Raw genomic sequence first — 17,071 nt, forward strand, 5'->3', positions numbered from 1 at the left:
TCTACGTTCCATCAACATAAACCATACGCAATTGCATCAGAAATGACCTCCATATTTACAGTAAACAGTGAATAAAAGCTGACTTAAATCACAACTGTCACTGTGGGGGTAGAGATCTTGAGAGGGTTATATCGTACCTGTAAGCCGAATAAACCCTGCAATGGAGGGGAAAATAGAAGAAAAACCCGGATTATTGTCATTCTTTGAGTGTGAAGTGGATTTAACAGAGACTGCTTTTATCTGCTGCATTATGAATATATCATAGAAGAACATTTTATGACCCGAGTAAATATATTCACCCAAGATAGAGTGAACAGAGTCATGATGTGCTGCTGAAGTGTGTGAGTGTGTGTGTGTGGAAGTGGACACACTGGCAGCTGGCAGGTAAAGAGAGGATCGCTCAGCTGACAGATAACAGCCACAACTTCGTATAAATGACCTGAGTTATTGTAAAACACAACATTTCCATCAGGCCTCGCCGCTGTGCTGTCACCATAGATCAGAAACAGGCCAGAAGCTGAGCGGAAATCTCGCAGATGAATATCAGACAAAAATAGAATAATCATAGCTAAAATAAGCTGAGAGTGAATATTAAATTACAAAGGGACTAATGAATAATTGACACACTAAATGGACTCACCAATTCGAATTTTGTTAACTAATTTACAAGAATTAGGTAACCTACCGGCATCCCTGGCATCCCTGGAGTACCCCTCCCTCCTGGTTGACCAATATGTCCCTACAAAACATGGCATTTGTCAGATCTCGTAAAGACTGAAGCTAGAAAGAGAAGACAAACTCATTTTGTGCACCTGCTCTCCCTTTGGGCCCGGCGGTCCGGGCAACCCAACAAGGCCACGTACTCCCTGAAGGGACAATAAAGGAACCGGACTGTTATCAAACATTATTATCCCTGATACTTTTGATGTCAATCAAATATATGAGAGAAATATTTCTTCAAGGGAAAAAAATGGCCTTAACAAGAAGAAGTTTTATTAAAAAAAAAAAAAACTGTCACCACTTTGACAACGAAATGTCACATTTCCAAACCTGCTGGTGCAGATAAACCACAGCGAGCTTTTATTAAATGTTTGGGTTGGAGTTTAAGGTCGAAGCACAAGCGTTATTATGGGGTATTGAGAGCAGACTGAGGAGAGAACATTTGTGTTAAACCGTCTTACCTTTTTACCATCAAGTCCAGGGGGTCCGCGGTGTCCGATCTCTCCTTTCTCACCCTAATGACAAAGGCATTATGAAAACGAGCCCGACAGGTCTGTTCAAGATGAACGACAAATCTCTAACCAAGGGCCACATAGAACCAAGTTTCCCTGCATCTGTGATTAATGTTCATGAAATGAAACTGAAAGAATTATTTAACAAAAATCAAAGAGCGAGTGGCTACGTGCTTTGATTTTTGCCGTTCCTGTGCTTAGTATATTAATCCTTGTTTACCTCTTTCCCCTTTTCACCTTTATCTCCTGGCTCTCCTTGCAAGCCCAGTATTCCCTGAGAGACAATGAAAGACACGAGTGGACATAGGTTCATCACACTGATGGTCACATCTGCCAGATCGGATGTGAACCTACAACATTACTGCGGTGACATTAGATAAATGACTGGAATGTACCAAATAACCTGACTTAATTACCATGTGCCCCGGCCACCCAGTGAGGCCAGCCTGCCCTACGTTTCCTGTTTCACCCTGAATTTAAAAAAAAAAGAAAAATGCATTCAGCAGTTAGTTTCCACGTATCAAAGGAAGCTTGGCCTTGTTTCCATGTGACCAACCTTCGCTCCTCTTTCTCCCCGGGTCCCTCTCATCCCAGCCTTTCCCCTCCTCCCCTGTGGTTTTTAAATGAAGCATTAGAAAATGTTTTTTTTAAAAAGGAGTCAATCTTATATATGCAACAGAAGCAGTATATTTATCATAGAGGTTCAATTCATATGCAGATAATCATTGATTGTTATTTTTATTCAGTACAGCCTTTCTGATCTTTTATCATACTGAAACAAAAAGTTTTTACCCTCCTTCCAAATTGACCCGTCTTCCCCGGTGATCCAGGTTTACCATCGTTTCCCTGTCAAAAACAAACAAATAGGACAGGAGCATGTTGGACCAACTCCTATATGATTAGTTTCAAGCTTTTCTAATCAAAAGGGAAGAGACAAAAGGGGAACTGATACATAATTAATCTAAATTTCTGTATTGAGCCACATTAAACTATAGACTTGCATGGAAACGTGCAGGAAATGCTAATATGAAACCAACCGTAGCATTTCTAACAGCTGCATGGAAATGGTTGAAACTGTCTGGTGATAAATGAGTGGAACACTTCCAACGATGCCCCAGATAAAGATATTTTAGCCCTTGAATTCTTCGCAGTGTTTGTGATCCATCACAGGGGCCTTATTTTAAACATCTCTTTGCAAACACCAGGTCTTTGCTAACACAAACAGGATGGCGAGAAAGGTTTTACAGCGGCTGACATTTATACACCGTATGTTTATCTGATTTCTGACAGAGAGCCGCCTTAAATAAATGAACATTATCCGTTGAAAGGGCACAAACCAAAAGAAATGACCTTCATATGGAGAATGTCGGACTGAGTAGCCTAAGCTTATTAGTCATGTTAGCATACTGTGAGCTACAGTGGGTATGAAAAGTCTGCACGCCCCGCCTGGATTTGTGAGGTTTATAAAAGAGAGAAAGGAAAATCACATCAGGATGTCTTCTGCTTTTAATTATACTTATAGTTGATGGATTGAATAATAAGCTGCAGTCTTTTAGAGGCAATTAAAAAACAAAGAAAACTAAAAATGAAGTGGCTGCATCAGTGCGTACCCTCTTAAAACTGGAGTAGCACATGTTCAATCAGCCAATCACGTTCAACCTCATACATAAAATAGTAGTCCAAACACAATTGCCACCACTTCAAGTAAATTAAGTTTAGTTGTTCTAGTAGGACTTTACAAATGCTTTTCTTTTAGTCGTGTCTTATAGCAAAAGGGATTTCATGAACAACTAGAGGTTCTTCAAAAGATGAACAAAAATCATCCAACTTAGCGGAATTTTGTTGTTGTCTGATTAAACCAGAGTTAAACTTTTTCTTCTGAAGAGGGTTGTGCAGGAGAGCTGACACCTTTGGAGCACTTTTGCAAAGAACCGTGGGTTAACATGCTCAACTAATGGACTATTTGGGACTCCAAAACCAAATGGTTTAATTAAAAGTTTACATTTTTTCCTCATAAAACAGCTTGTTTTTTTTAATCTTCCACATTGTAGGTCACATTAACAGTGATTAAAAATCTGATATGATTTGCCCAGTTTGGAGTTTTTAATCAGGAATTTTAATAGGGTTGTTGTAATTTAGTAAGTGACTAATGGTGAAATGGTGAAATGTCCCGTGCAACTCTTCACTGCCATCTTTAGGTCAACAATATTTAAACCAGATTGGCAGCTAATTAGCACATCCTTAAATTAAGCTTACCTTCTCACCCTTCGTGCCCGGTTTTCCCTCAGCACCTGGTCTGCCCAGTGATCCCTGTAAGGTACCATGTTTGGTCGTTAGCTGGACAGGTATCTGTCCTTGTGAGGTCCATTCACCTCACAAACAGATGTGCACAAGAACGGCTCACAATCAGGATGGTTCTGGGTTACTTACTGGAGCTCCTGGAGGACCTGGTGAACCCTGGGCTCCCATCTCTCCAGGAGGGCCCTGACAGAGAGGCAAATAACATTTTTGTTGTTGAGGGATGATTTAAAAAATCATTAGCTGTCAACATGAACGCCCAAAATTATAGATGAAAACCTTACATCTAAACCGGGCAGAGCTGGGGGACCATTGTTTCCTGGCAGCCCTTCATCACCCTGCGTATACAAATCAGATTATTAATTTAGTCTTTAAGCTATTCATATAATTTAGATAAAGCATTATGTAGACATGCACCTCAATGATTTAAAATCCACATTTAGATGCTCTAGGCCACAAAACCTCACTTACCTTATCCCCTGGTGGGCCTGGAGTGCCTTGATCTCCCTTATCTCCCTGTGGTCCCACTTCCCCGTTTGGTCCCTGCGCTCCCGGAGGACCAACCCGTCCCACTGGACCCTATAAAGTTTTTGACAACTTGTTTGATGTAATTTAGCTTGACAGTAAATACAGTGAAGATATTGAAGATATTTACGAGTGTTCCCAGCCCTCCCATATCTCCTCTGACACCACGCAAACCAGGGATTCCCTATGGAGAAAGCAAGGAAAACATCTGATTTTGAACTTCTGGTAGACTTCCTGGGGGGAGAATATTAAATACCTGAGGTCCAATCAACCCTGGAGGTCCAGGAGATCCTACTGGCCCAAAGTCTCCCTGCAGAGATGTTAAATGTGATATTTACTCTCATATGGAGTTAGCAAAACGTTGCAGTGGTTAGTAGGCGTATGGTATAGGATCTTATATGAAACAGTGGGTGACTGATCTGTGCATGGTGGGAGAAATGAAATTACTTTCTGGCCCTGAAGCCCATCCAGACCTGGGGGCCCTGGCTGGCCAATACCTCCCTAAAATGAGAAAATAATACATAAAAACAGAATGTGGGGGAGAAAGGAAACAGCATTAAACAAGACAAAACTAAAACTCTGTGGAGTCACCGCAGAGTTGTAATAGTGTTTGATAGGAAGAGAGCTGTGCGTGACACGTGACTCACCTGGAGCCCCTTCAGTCCTGGAGGGCCCAGCTCCCCCACCAGTCCTGGGTCTCCCTGTTTAACAGAACACATATCAGCAACTGCTCGGACTTGTCACCAGTTTCCTACTGACAACAAAAAAGACCCCACAATGAACGCTCATTAAACTCAGGGAATATATTGAGTACAAAAATGGACTTCAATGTAATCAACGTCAGAGAGGGCGAGAAAACATCCTAAAATATTCACGACCATGTTTGTTTGCTCTACCATGAGTGGCCTGATCGGACTGGGGTCTGTACAGATCTGACAGAGCAAGCACATGTTTGCTGATGCATATTTCCTCATATGAGGTGCTGAATATTTAGGAGTGTGTTATTGTGTTTTAAATCAATTTCAAGTGCAGCTGATCTTCCGCCAAAGTAACAGACAGTGTCACAAATATGCACAGAATAATTCTATAGATCCAAACTGTCTTCCTTTTTCCAAACTCCACCATTATTGCAGTAACTTTGGGTCATGGTGCAGCTTCTTTTTTATTTCTGGTCATTTGTATGTGCTTATCACAAAGTTAAACCTTCATTTTGTAATGATTGTGAGTGAAATGGATGGATTTCCTCCTCGTTTATGACCCCAGATGTATTGCAGCAGTATTGTCTGGAGCGATGGCGGTTAAACTGCACCTTTACTCACCGTTAGTCCAATATTGCCTTTCTCTCCCATCGGGCCTCTTTCACCATTTTCCCCAAGGGTTCCCCACGGTCCTTCTTGGCCAGACAGACCTCGCGGTCCAACATCCCCCTACCACCACCACCATCATCATCATCACCACATCATCAAGGCTGTCATAATCACTCAGTACATCGTCAGCATCCACGGTCTCCCAGCAGAGGACTGACCTTCTCTCCTTTAGCTCCAGAATCCCCAGCTTCACCAGGGAATCCCTGATCACCCTTTAAGAGTAACAGACATATTCTGGGGTGTAGTCGTTGTTACCACCACATCCAAGCATTTATATATGTGGATAATTCATTGTAAATAGAAATATCAATCATTCAAGGAAGAACACAGATCCGTTATTTGTCCCTGAGATTTTCTTTTCAGATCCAACAACCACTTTAGAATTGTGTTTAATCTTAAACTCAGATATCGCATGTTTAAGATGTCTTTACATTCCTCTCTCTGTTGTGTTGTTTGTGAGTAAGCAGGCTCTTAAACACACCTACCTCTAGACCAATTGCTCCAGATGCTCCCTGTAAGCCTTTTGGACCCCCGACTCCTCTTTCTCCCTGCAGCCCTGGAGGTCCAGGCTTCCCACAAGTGCCTCCGTCACCCTGTTAAGCAACGGCAGGGATTCAGATATATTAGTTATTATTGGGACTTGGAAGAAAAAATAGCTTTAAGATACAGACAATCATTTAATCTCAACAGATTAAGCGCAGAGCTCAATGGTGATGCATTTTATACTTTCAGATCGATCTTATCTGGGTCACAGCTACACATGGAGGCTTTGTGCTCATGAGCTGAAGGGCTAATGTGGCCAAATATGTCGCTCAGGATTGAGCAGGAAACACAGGAATCAAGTTGTTCTCTAGCCTCTTGTGTAGCCTCACCTGCTCTCCTTTCTGCCCAGGGGGGCCTTCGATTCCTGTTTGTCCTGGAGGTCCCTGGTGATTCAAACACCAAAAACATCACTCAACAACGATGTGTCAATCAACGTGGACCAGCACAACCATTCTTCCCACTGGGGTTAAGCCTGAACAAAGTCCCACCTACAAATAGTGCAGGTCACCCAAGCTCGAGATTAAAAATGCAATTTCACCACTGATCAAAGAAAATGACTTAAAACATCTTGAAAGTGATTAGACAGTGTAAATTAGCTTTATAATATGATGAATAATATCCTTCTTGTTTAGCTATACTAACCTGTTGTCCATCTAGCCCTGTGGAGCCCACGTCCCCAGGTAAACCAGGTAAACCCTGTGAGACATGAAATAAAGACTCATGCTAACCCACTCAAGACACATTTCTACTCTCCATAAAACTCATGTTTGAACTGGATCGTACCTTTAGTCCTCTGTCGCCTGCTGCTCCTAATAATCCATTTGCACCCGATGGGCCCTGAAAAAACAATGAAAAATTATATTATTTGTCCCACTTCATTTCTTTTGATCATTTGTCTGAAATTAAATTGTCTGAAATTACCACTCGTCTAACATTTCATTTTCGTGCCCCACCAAGTTTAAACACCACTGGATGGTTAGTGCCCACTCACTGGAATTCCTGGTGGCCCATATGGTCCCTGGGGTCCTAGCGGTCCATGACTTCCCCTGGGTCCCGTCTTTCCAATGGTCCCATCAGCTCCTGAAAGACCAGGAGGGCCCTTGACGTCATAAGAGACAAAAGACGCACAAATGAGGTGAAATGTAGCTCAATGATGTTCTTATTTGAACTGATCTAATATAATTTACCATAATTTAAACGGTCCGAGTTGCGTTTGAATTAGACGAATATCAACCCAGTGGCAATTTCCTATTTGCTGATCCACCGTGGACCACATTAGATAATAATCAATGCAGGCCAGTTAGCTAGCATTACATTTCTAAATGGTCAACAGATCAGCTTCAGAATAAAGATTTAATTGTGCATGTGGATTAAACTACAGCAAAACATTCCTCTTAAGCTAGGTAGAACTGACTTGGATGCCCTGTATTCCTTTAGGTCCTTCATCTCCAGGTTGTCCCTGGAATACAACAGCATAACAGTCGGGATCATTCAGGATCATAGACATTCATGTTTACATGCTATATGTTAACTAAATTAATGATAATGATAATAATCATCAAAATAAGATAAGAATATCAATAGGTTTTATAGAATATTATAAAAAAGACATTAAAGTAAAATCAGCAAACATCCTAAAATCCTTAAGATATTAAAAATGAAAGCAATTTTGTCTTTCTGGGTTTTAAAGATCTTACCTGAGGCCCCTGATTTCCCTTCTCCCCAGGGGAGCCTTGAGGTCCCTGAAAAAGAAAACCAGCCAAATCAGCAAAGACATCCACTGTTGACACGTGACAGATCACAGGGGATCTTCTACTGATTCCCTTTGACTACACTGGTCTCCGTCAGAGGGTGGAGGCTTCAGGAGGCCTCTTCTATGTGGCGAAAGCTTCCCACACAGGAGGAAAGATGGCGAGTCCTCATAAAACCACCGTGTTTCAAGTTTCCCTGACTAAAATACTCAACATCTCATGCTATTTTAAAATATCTTTCCACTTAAGAGTAAAAGAAAGTCCAGACAAATTGAACTTGCAGTGAGTTTAGACTTTTGTTTTGTACGAAAACGCGTTTCTGATTGTATAACTGTTCAATTCTGGACAACTTAATGATACAGGGAGGCTGGCTCACTTCCTGTTGCCTTTTATCATCACTTATTTTTTATCATCCATTAGTGGTTATGTTTTTACTTATCTGTTTTTTACTTAAGTCGTAGGTTTTGTTTTTTATTGTCTGAAGCACCTTGGTACACTGTTTTAAAAGTGATTGATTAAAACATATTAATAGAATATATAATGCACACATTTAGCCGTCTTTGACTCTAAGAATGGATTCCTCCTCCTCCTCCTTTATTCCTCCTCTTACGTGACCTTTGCCCCCTCCTTTGCCATGAGATTAGCCACAGGGACCCCCAACAAAACCAATCAGGACAACCTGATTGCCGCCATTAGCAGGGACGCCGGCTGCAGCCTTCATCACTTTAGCTGGATGCTAAACTTGGGGCAACGAACCGAGCTCGCTGTTCACGCAGACAAGATAAATGAGATGTACTCACTGGAGGTCCTGGCTTCCCACCAGGCCCAGGGAAGCCTCGTGAACCTGGCTCACCCTGACGATGAAGGGATACATTTGTTTGAATCCTTTATTAGCGTTAATAATGGTGTGTATGGATAAATGCATGGATAGAGAAATAGACAGTGATTTTACCCGTTCTCCTGTGAACCCGGGAGGCCCACGCATGCCCACACTCCCTCGTATACCCTGATGGGAGAAGAACAGAGGAGGACTATATTTAAGGCTACAAAAGCACATTACAAATGATCAATCAAGTTGTGTGTGAACAAACACGCAAAAAGTACAGATAGTAGTTATATGACTGTTATCAGGTACATATGTATGCTGGGAATTCTTTTTAATCATTTATTTTGCAAAAGTATCACTTACATACATGCCTACAGGACCCTGTGGTCCTTCCATGCCTGGTTTCCCTGTAAAACCCTGAAGAAACACAAAAATATATGAATCTAAAAGGTGTGGTTATTATATGTATGTATGCCTCTGTGACTGTGTTCTCACCCTGTCTCCTGGGGATCCTGGGGGTCCTGTAGGTCCTGATTTCCCTGTTGGCCCCTGTCAAATACATAATTAAATGAATAAAGTTCAATAAAGTAGCAAAGAAACCATCATTTCATCTAAAATGATGAAACAACAAACCGGAGGACCAGGTAGGCCATCTTGTCCTACTTCTCCAGCGATCCCTTGGAAACCCTAGAATAGGGTTAAAAACAAACAAATACAACACATGAATATCTGGATTCCATTTTTAAAACATTAGCACAACTGATACCATTTGTCTTACTCCTATAAACCGAACTCTTAAATTATTGTGTAAATTAATCAATATTGTAATGTTTCTCAGCAATTTCACGAAATGAAATTGACAAAACTATGGTGAAAATATCAGTATAGAAAATGCAACAGTGTTTAAGACTGTTTAAAGGCACATTTGTCATTATTAGCCTAAACAAATTAATGCTGTGTTTATTCCAAGATACAAATCTCAGACTCAGCAGCAAAACCTCTGCAGCATTAACATAAATTGTGCCACACAAGATTCCAAAATAGAGTTAAAATTCCTGCCCTTGCACCTAAACATTTATCAACATATGTGGAAACAAAGGCTGCATGAATTATTTGCACGTTAAGGTATGTATGTGTGTTTTTTATATGTATTTTGCCAATTGATTATTAAATAAAAGCTGATATTTTCCTTAGGATAAGAGTCTTACTGTTTGTCCTTTACCACCAGCAATACCAACTACACCAACAGAACCCTGGGGGAAAAAAAGAATTTCAATGACAGAGAACAATTGAACATGGTGGGTTGTTTCCATGGTGACCTTGATTCTAATTTGAATTGCGGACTACAGAATTGCAGTATAATGACCATCATATGATAGTAATAACTACAGAATTGCAGTATAATGACCATCATATATTAGTAATAACTGCAGAATTGCAGTAAATGACCATCATATGTTAGTAATAACTGCAGAATTGCAGTAAAATGACCATCATATGTTAGTAATAACTGCAGAATTGCAGTATAATGACCATCATATATTAGTAATAACTGCAGAATTGCAGTATAATGACCATCATATATTAGTAATAACTGCAGAATTGCAGTATAATGACCATCATATGTTAGTAATAACTGCAGAATTGCAGTAAAATGACCATCATATGTTAGTAATAACTGCAGAATTGCAGTATAATGACCATCATATATTAGTAATAACTGCAGAATTGCAGTATAATGACCATCATATATTAGTAATAACTGCAGAATTGCAGTAAAATGACCATCATATATTAGTAATAACTGCAGAATTGGAGTAAAATGACCATCATATGTTAGTAATAACTGCAGAATTGCAGTAAAATGACCATCATATGTTAGTAATAACTGCAGAATTGGAGTAAAATGACCATCATATGTTAGTAATAACTGAGACTAACTTGTTTGAGGCGTTACAACCCGTGCTGGAAGCAGCCCCGTGTGCTCCAGCACCGAGATGGAATGAGTAATTGCTGTACGACTGATACTGGAGACAATGTTCTATCCAAAGGTTAGGAAAACCTACAGGGGATTTATCTGCTGGACCGGAGTCTCAAGGTGAAGGAAAGACAAATATGACATGTCAGTGAGCTTTAGAGGCCCGAAGCAAAGGAGCACAGCTCACTGCAGAGGCACCAGACTTCCCTCTTTCTTGCTTTAGCCATGCAATGCTAAGCTAAATGATGGCTGGATACAGCCTGAAGTCTCATATATTGTAGAAATAACAATATACAAACATAGAAAAGAGGGAAAAAAGAAAATCTCTGAAAATTTGTAAAGAATGTACAAAGTATTGCACCAATGCCGTTGCAGTTCAGACATGAACCAGACTGAGGGCTGCCTAAAGCTCACTCTGATGTGGTTCACCGAACTGCCCGGTCGGCCCATAAAGATAAATATCAGCTGCCTTAAAATTCCCTCACAACGCTGCACAGCAGCGCAGCAACAAATGGAGCGGGACACGGGGCAGCAGCCCCGTTGTGTCATTGCAATGCAACTGCTTCATTTTCCTTTGGTCAGACCACAGCTGAACAGTGAACAATAGTGATGTAGCATCTGGAAAACTGCCTGATCAGCACAATTAACGGGCAGTACAACTTCCCTTTTCCATATATATGATTGTCATCTGACCAGGCTTTAGAAAAGACAGGACCTAGCTAGTTTATTTCCTAGAACTAGGGGACTGGTAGAGAGATAAACTGTTGATTTCCTGTTCTCACTGTTTCTGACTATCATTATGAGGCTTCTCTTAGCCTCATAATCTATGTCAGTATCTATTTCATACTGAGAGCGTTCCTCCTGCGTCTGTTGCAGCCCAGTGCTAAGAGACCTGAGCAGAGCCAGAGCACAGAACCACAGCTACACAACAAAGCTGTGGTCTCAAATCGACAACCAGATCAATTCTGTTGCTAGTTTCAGCTGTTATCATCTGTGGCTCATCTCTCAAAAAAATGTTTTTAAAATCTTTTATTGATCTGAAAGTGCGTGGTTTGATCACTTCGTGCCATGTGTTCATGCGTGTGGATCAACACCTAAATGTCTTCATATGGGTGGCTACACTTTCACCATAGTTTCCCCTTAACTGTGCAACACATCACCACTGCACATAAAAATGGTCAAAACCTATAAATGTAACCTTTAAAAAGACACTTTTACACTCAGGCTTTTGAACTAACTCGAGGGTTCTTTTTCTTTCGTTATGCCTCAATTTGCTGTTGTCTTGCTCTTTTACCCCTGGGTTGCTTTTGTACCTCAGTGTGTTTCTATTTTTGATGTGCGTTTATACTGTTTGATATTGTTTCATTTATTTAGTTAGAGGGCTGGACTGAAGCAAGTTAGCTGCTTAAAACACTTTCAAACCATTGAGCTGCATTGACAGGCCATCCCTTTAGGCATGAAACAAGATGGGGGATAAGATTCCTCCCTGCGGAACTCCTCGGCTAACATGGAATGGACCAGAATAACACTGTCTCATTTGTCCTGAAAGGCTTTTTTGGGCAGAACAAAATGTCAAGATTCACTGTAAAACATTTAGGGACGTCTCTATCTAGCAATTAAACGAACAGTTATTTTCATGAATAATTCTATCCAATGCCTTGAAGCATAAAAATGCAGATGAGTTCAGACTTTTGGATTTAGAAACAGCCTCAGTACCATGATCAGGACCACGCTTCCTACTGAAGCCAAACTGGTTGTCAGTAGTAAAATATACATTTCTTCCTCGGTCAGTAGGAAACTCCAGCATTTTAACCGGAATACTGATAAGTATACATTAGATTACTGATCAATAATTGGCTACACACTATTCAGTTTACCGGCATTGTCTTTGGTACAGGCATTAAAGTGGACACTTGATAGATTTAGGGAGTTCATCGGGAACCAAAAAGCCATTAAAGCTAGCCTAGCAAGAAAGCTAGCAGATTTAAGCTGTTTATGATCAATTGTAACAGTGTTAACTGTAAAAGGGTTGTAAAGATTACAGCCCACGCCAAAACTTCAGCTATTTTCTCTGGGCTACTAACGCCATCAATACCAGAAGTTAGGGGAGCATTAGTGTTATTCACGACTTTGACCTTCTTCCAGAAATCATTAGGATTGTTATTCTGCTGCTTTCTGGCAGGAGATTCTGCTCACATCGTGTTTTCATTTTTCCTAGTAAATCGAGGGCCATATTTGAATCCAGAATTTGCGAAGCTTTTTTTCAAACGACTATTATTTGGCAACACCCCCCAATCACCGGCGGACTGCCTGCGAGCAGTCTAAAGGCCTCTCGAGCTGCAGCATGTTGCATGGACACACACTCATTCCACCCCTGTCTAATGCTGGGTAACTTTTGGGTTGACAGAGGGCTTCCCTGGAAGCATCAACACGTCTAGTATGTATATGTCCTCGTATATAACACACAGTGTATCAATATGATGCACATCCTTTCGGTTCATATTTGGGCACATAAGGGCCTCTTTAGGTACAGCAAAATTACTAAGAAGGCTTAAGTTATAGACTTGATGGTTAATAATTGTGCATCAGCAGGTACTTAAACACTGTATTGATTCATTTCTATTAATTTTTTTATGGCTCTTTATTCTTTTGAACTGGCTAATATGTCACCATCATATATTGTCATCATGACTAAGTCACTAAAATATATATTTGAACTTGAAGAATAGATAAACACTCTTCTTCAATATGTTGCGTGAATAAATGAGTTGGAATGACTGAGTTCTCCGATCACGTCAGTGTTACTGTCACATGTCAGGACTGCCCCCTGGTGGCTGAAACATTAACTATTCATAGAACGTTGGTATAATCGGAAGGAAGCAATTGCAAGAATTAGACGGCACACAGATGCATTTAAGTGATGGATTGAAATATGATAGAGAATGGGAACCTGTGTACCAGGCTTTCCTTCAGCACCCTCTGGCCCAGGAGGTCCTGGCAAGCCCTGAGAGGGACAACACATAAATGGATCATTGTAAAAGAATCTCTAAAATCTCTTTCAAATCTCTGCAAGTTTATCTGATATATATAAGGGTATTGCGCCTAATTCTTCAAACTCTGGAAGATTACCAATGGACCCAGCTCGCCAGCATGGCCCCTCTGTCCAGTACGACCCTATCGAACAGGCAAAGACAGGATATGACATCACTTAATTTAATTTCACTGATATTTCATTTTAAAAACCATGATCAGTCACCTTCTTTCCTCTGGGTCCTGGTTGGCCGCTTCTTCCATCCGATCCTCTCTTGCCCTGCATCAATATTAATTGGATTATCTGTTGATTTATTACTTGTCGTTGAGTCCAAATCCTTTAAAACATTAATATTTTAAGATGGCGGTAATTTAACTATTGTGACAGACTGTCAGAGTCCTGAATAGTCTTTGATATGACGTTGTTGGTTTTAAAAATATTTCCTATATATTTGTTTGGTGATGTTTGTATCCCATAGGTTAAACGAGATAACTTTCTGGAGTGTTTTGTCCTATTGCCCCCTCTCTCCTTTGCTCCAATGTGCTGTAAATGTAAATGTGCAGTGTGTGTGTGTGTGTGCGTGTGTGTGTGTGTGTGGCCACCGCCCCCTTTTGCGAGTTAATGTACACTGCAGGTACTAATGTACAGCCTGTTGGTATTCCAAGTGTTTATGTTCTCTGTTTTAAGTGGCCATTTTAATGGATTCTGCATGCTGTCATTACAGACCATAATGCTTTTTTGATTACCAAAACCTTTATCCTCTGTCAAAGAATAGTGGGCCAAAGTACTGTCAATAATTTGATTTAGTAAAATATGAATTAATTTGTCATGTCTAACTAAGTAAAATTCCCAACATGAACAGCAGTAAAACCAACGTGGCAGTACAGCCATTCACCAGTAGGGGGAGCAGTATGACTAACATAGAGAAACAAGCGCCTTCCGCCCAGTCAATGAAGAATAGAGTTTTGGTGACAACATCAATAACAGTAGAGCGCGTGATACATTTGCATCACTGCAGACATTCACCTGCTCTGATAAATTTAAACATGTACCAGTAGATGTCCTGATTTGCTGTTTAAATATGATATTTACACAGACTAATTTGTAGTTCTTATAGGTGGTATTGATAACAAATTATCACTGACCTTTAACCCTTGACTTCCCTGGGTCCCTGGAGGCCCAGATTCTCCATTTAGGCCCTAAATTGAAAAAAATAAATTAAAGGCTGTTTCACTTTTTCACATTACCAACCAGCTTTGTTTTTCTCATTAAAAGTCGTGTATCATTGCAAGTATATTTTTATTTACACAGATAAATGACCGAAAGTGTTGATCAGTGTTTGAAAAATATACTTTAGCTTTTCCTGCCAACGTGCCTCAGTACCTCAGTGCCCGCCGGGCCCTGCTGACCCCCGGGGCCTGGAAAACCAAGGAAACCAATGGGGCCCCTCTCTCCCTGTGGACCCATAGTGCCTGTCGCCCCTTGAATACCCTGTGATAAACACACAAAAACCATCGTGCACCACATGAATGTTCAGCGCGTGCACACACACACACACACACACACACACACACGCACATACACACACATATACAGGTCAGATAGTTTATAGAACCGTATTTGAAGTAAAATGTTTTATTGGACACTTATTAAAATGAATGTGCCTTTTAGGTGACTGAGGCTTATTTTTGTGATTAAGTGCCTGATAAAAATGTTCATTTAATTATAATTTCAGTATTATCCATTATGGTTCCTTTAGGTTATATAATTAAGGTTGCCTTCATTTGAACCTATTCTGGTATCCTTTCTTATATTTAAATCCCCACATGATCGCATCACCTGCGTTAGCAGCTGGTTTGAATTCTAACTATGGTAAACGATTTTCTTTAATGGTTCTTGTCCTTCGTTTGCTTGGATGTTTCCCTTGCGCCAGTGTCCAGATATCTCCACTACATTTTAAAGCCTGTATTCCTCCTCTTTATCTTGCGTAATGAAGTCCGGACTGCATTGTGTCTGAACATGTGCAGAATCCTATGTGACCCCCCCTCTACTGCTTTGGAATATATAGTAAAATTATTAAAATACTATTTATTCATCTTCTGTGAGTGAGATTTGAATATTTGTCATTCATATGCATTTGAACACCTTTTTTATGGACAAGCAAAATTATGGCCACAAACAACATCAAAGGAAATTTAAGAATTTCCCTGCAAAGTTGTCTTTCAACCTACTTTGTCACCCTTGGGTCCTTGTTCTCCCTTCTCTCCATCTGGCCCCCTGTGACCCTGTGATGAACAGATTGTTCAGTTTAATAAATATTTCTTTACAGGTGTAATATTTGCAAATGATCGCGGGCTCTTACACTTGGTCCGGGGAAACCCATCTGACCCATTATCCCAGGAATCCCCTGTAAATCATGCCGATCAAGAAACGACAGTGGGAAATTTGATGATTATTTGTAAAAACATCTTTACAGCATGCACAAGTGAAATCAAAGACATGGCTACAAGACACGCCAAAGAATAGAAACCATCTGAAGAGGTGACACTGCCAAAAAGGAAATGGAAACCAGTGTCTGACTTCATCCAGCCCCGAAGCTCTGAGGAGCGACGAGCTGATGGAACTCTGACGCTGCAGAGTGTGTGTCGTTATACTAAATGATTTCCTGACTTCAAAATTACTTCCAATCTGCCATCACGGATGACATCCCACTAAGTCAACTCCACCTCCTGGAGTTGAGACGTCTAACAATAAAACATGGTAGAAAGGATCACGATCTTCCATCCCAGCGCAAAGCTCATCTTAAACACTCAGGTTTGGTTGTCTTGTGCCTCTTGACTCTAAATATGTTGCCCAGTGTGTAATCTTTCAATCAGTTTATTAGACATGAGGTTCTATACAATTCTAAGCCAAAAACATATGCCAACAGGCATATTTAATGCGGTTTTTATGATCACATCATAGCTGGGAAGAGTGAAAATGAAGAATTAAGATGATTAAAAAAGATCCTCTTCACAAAAACGAGAGCAAACGAGAGCAAAGTATGTGTGCTCATGTTATATTAGGTCACCTGATAAGGACATCCCATAAATATTCGAAGTAACTCACCACAGGCCCTTCAAATCCAGGATCCCCCCGGGGACCGACGGGTCCCGCAGACCCCTTAAATTAAAAAGGGAGGAAAACCAATATTGATATTGTATCTTTCTCTCTTTAATGGCCAGACGTGCACATTCGTGTGAAACCTGAAACTATTGGATTTGGACCGTGACCAAGTTGCTCTCCATTTACACGCTGGGATTTTGAGTCACGTGAAATATGCCTCTCTAATTCTAGTGACACAGACCTTAAGAGCACGCCTGTCTTTTTTTCCTGTACTTTACATTTCCTTTCGCTGTTGGAATAAATCTCTGCTAACCTGACAGCTGCTCACATATTTCTTCGGTTATTATCTCCAGATGTGGCTGAAGTTTGGCTGGAAATCCTTCCCTTTATCATCAACAGAGCTGCACCAAATATA

The 17,071-nt window shown here is 40.6% G+C and overlaps 1 protein-coding gene across 6 annotated transcripts in view; it reads right to left on the minus strand.

Annotated features, from left to right (window-relative positions):
• Positions 1 to 17,071, minus strand: part of si:ch211-196i2.1 (collagen alpha-1(I) chain) — a 49,260-nt gene that overhangs the window by 4,560 nt on the left and 27,629 nt on the right. For all 6 annotated transcript variants that reach the window (XM_057019254.1, XM_057019256.1, XM_057019257.1 and 3 more), the window contains 39 exons: positions 16,660 to 16,713; positions 15,914 to 15,958; positions 15,783 to 15,836; positions 14,935 to 15,042; positions 14,697 to 14,750; positions 13,777 to 13,830; positions 13,650 to 13,694; positions 13,471 to 13,524; positions 9,751 to 9,795; positions 9,176 to 9,229; positions 9,038 to 9,091; positions 8,906 to 8,959; positions 8,669 to 8,722; positions 8,517 to 8,570; positions 7,663 to 7,707; positions 7,380 to 7,424; positions 6,957 to 7,064; positions 6,749 to 6,802; positions 6,608 to 6,661; positions 6,295 to 6,348; positions 5,908 to 6,015; positions 5,581 to 5,634; positions 5,375 to 5,482; positions 4,703 to 4,756; positions 4,503 to 4,556; positions 4,312 to 4,365; positions 4,186 to 4,239; positions 4,002 to 4,109; positions 3,815 to 3,868; positions 3,663 to 3,716; positions 3,489 to 3,542; positions 2,025 to 2,078; positions 1,789 to 1,842; positions 1,649 to 1,702; positions 1,453 to 1,506; positions 1,182 to 1,235; positions 813 to 866; positions 686 to 739; positions 138 to 155 (listed from right to left, as the gene is read on the minus strand). In XM_057019254.1, the coding sequence (XP_056875234.1) occupies positions 138 to 155; positions 686 to 739; positions 813 to 866; positions 1,182 to 1,235; positions 1,453 to 1,506; positions 1,649 to 1,702; positions 1,789 to 1,842; positions 2,025 to 2,078; positions 3,489 to 3,542; positions 3,663 to 3,716; positions 3,815 to 3,868; positions 4,002 to 4,109; positions 4,186 to 4,239; positions 4,312 to 4,365; positions 4,503 to 4,556; positions 4,703 to 4,756; positions 5,375 to 5,482; positions 5,581 to 5,634; positions 5,908 to 6,015; positions 6,295 to 6,348; positions 6,608 to 6,661; positions 6,749 to 6,802; positions 6,957 to 7,064; positions 7,380 to 7,424; positions 7,663 to 7,707; positions 8,517 to 8,570; positions 8,669 to 8,722; positions 8,906 to 8,959; positions 9,038 to 9,091; positions 9,176 to 9,229; positions 9,751 to 9,795; positions 13,471 to 13,524; positions 13,650 to 13,694; positions 13,777 to 13,830; positions 14,697 to 14,750; positions 14,935 to 15,042; positions 15,783 to 15,836; positions 15,914 to 15,958; positions 16,660 to 16,713 (2,295 nt within the window). The remainder of the gene's footprint in view (positions 1 to 137; positions 156 to 685; positions 740 to 812; positions 867 to 1,181; positions 1,236 to 1,452; positions 1,507 to 1,648; positions 1,703 to 1,788; positions 1,843 to 2,024; positions 2,079 to 3,488; positions 3,543 to 3,662; positions 3,717 to 3,814; positions 3,869 to 4,001; positions 4,110 to 4,185; positions 4,240 to 4,311; positions 4,366 to 4,502; positions 4,557 to 4,702; positions 4,757 to 5,374; positions 5,483 to 5,580; positions 5,635 to 5,907; positions 6,016 to 6,294; positions 6,349 to 6,607; positions 6,662 to 6,748; positions 6,803 to 6,956; positions 7,065 to 7,379; positions 7,425 to 7,662; positions 7,708 to 8,516; positions 8,571 to 8,668; positions 8,723 to 8,905; positions 8,960 to 9,037; positions 9,092 to 9,175; positions 9,230 to 9,750; positions 9,796 to 13,470; positions 13,525 to 13,649; positions 13,695 to 13,776; positions 13,831 to 14,696; positions 14,751 to 14,934; positions 15,043 to 15,782; positions 15,837 to 15,913; positions 15,959 to 16,659; positions 16,714 to 17,071) is intronic.

The sequence above is a fragment of the Takifugu flavidus genome, chromosome 20 (genome assembly GCF_003711565.1).
Source record: "Takifugu flavidus isolate HTHZ2018 chromosome 20, ASM371156v2, whole genome shotgun sequence".
Lineage (NCBI taxonomy): Eukaryota > Metazoa > Chordata > Actinopteri > Tetraodontiformes > Tetraodontidae > Takifugu > Takifugu flavidus.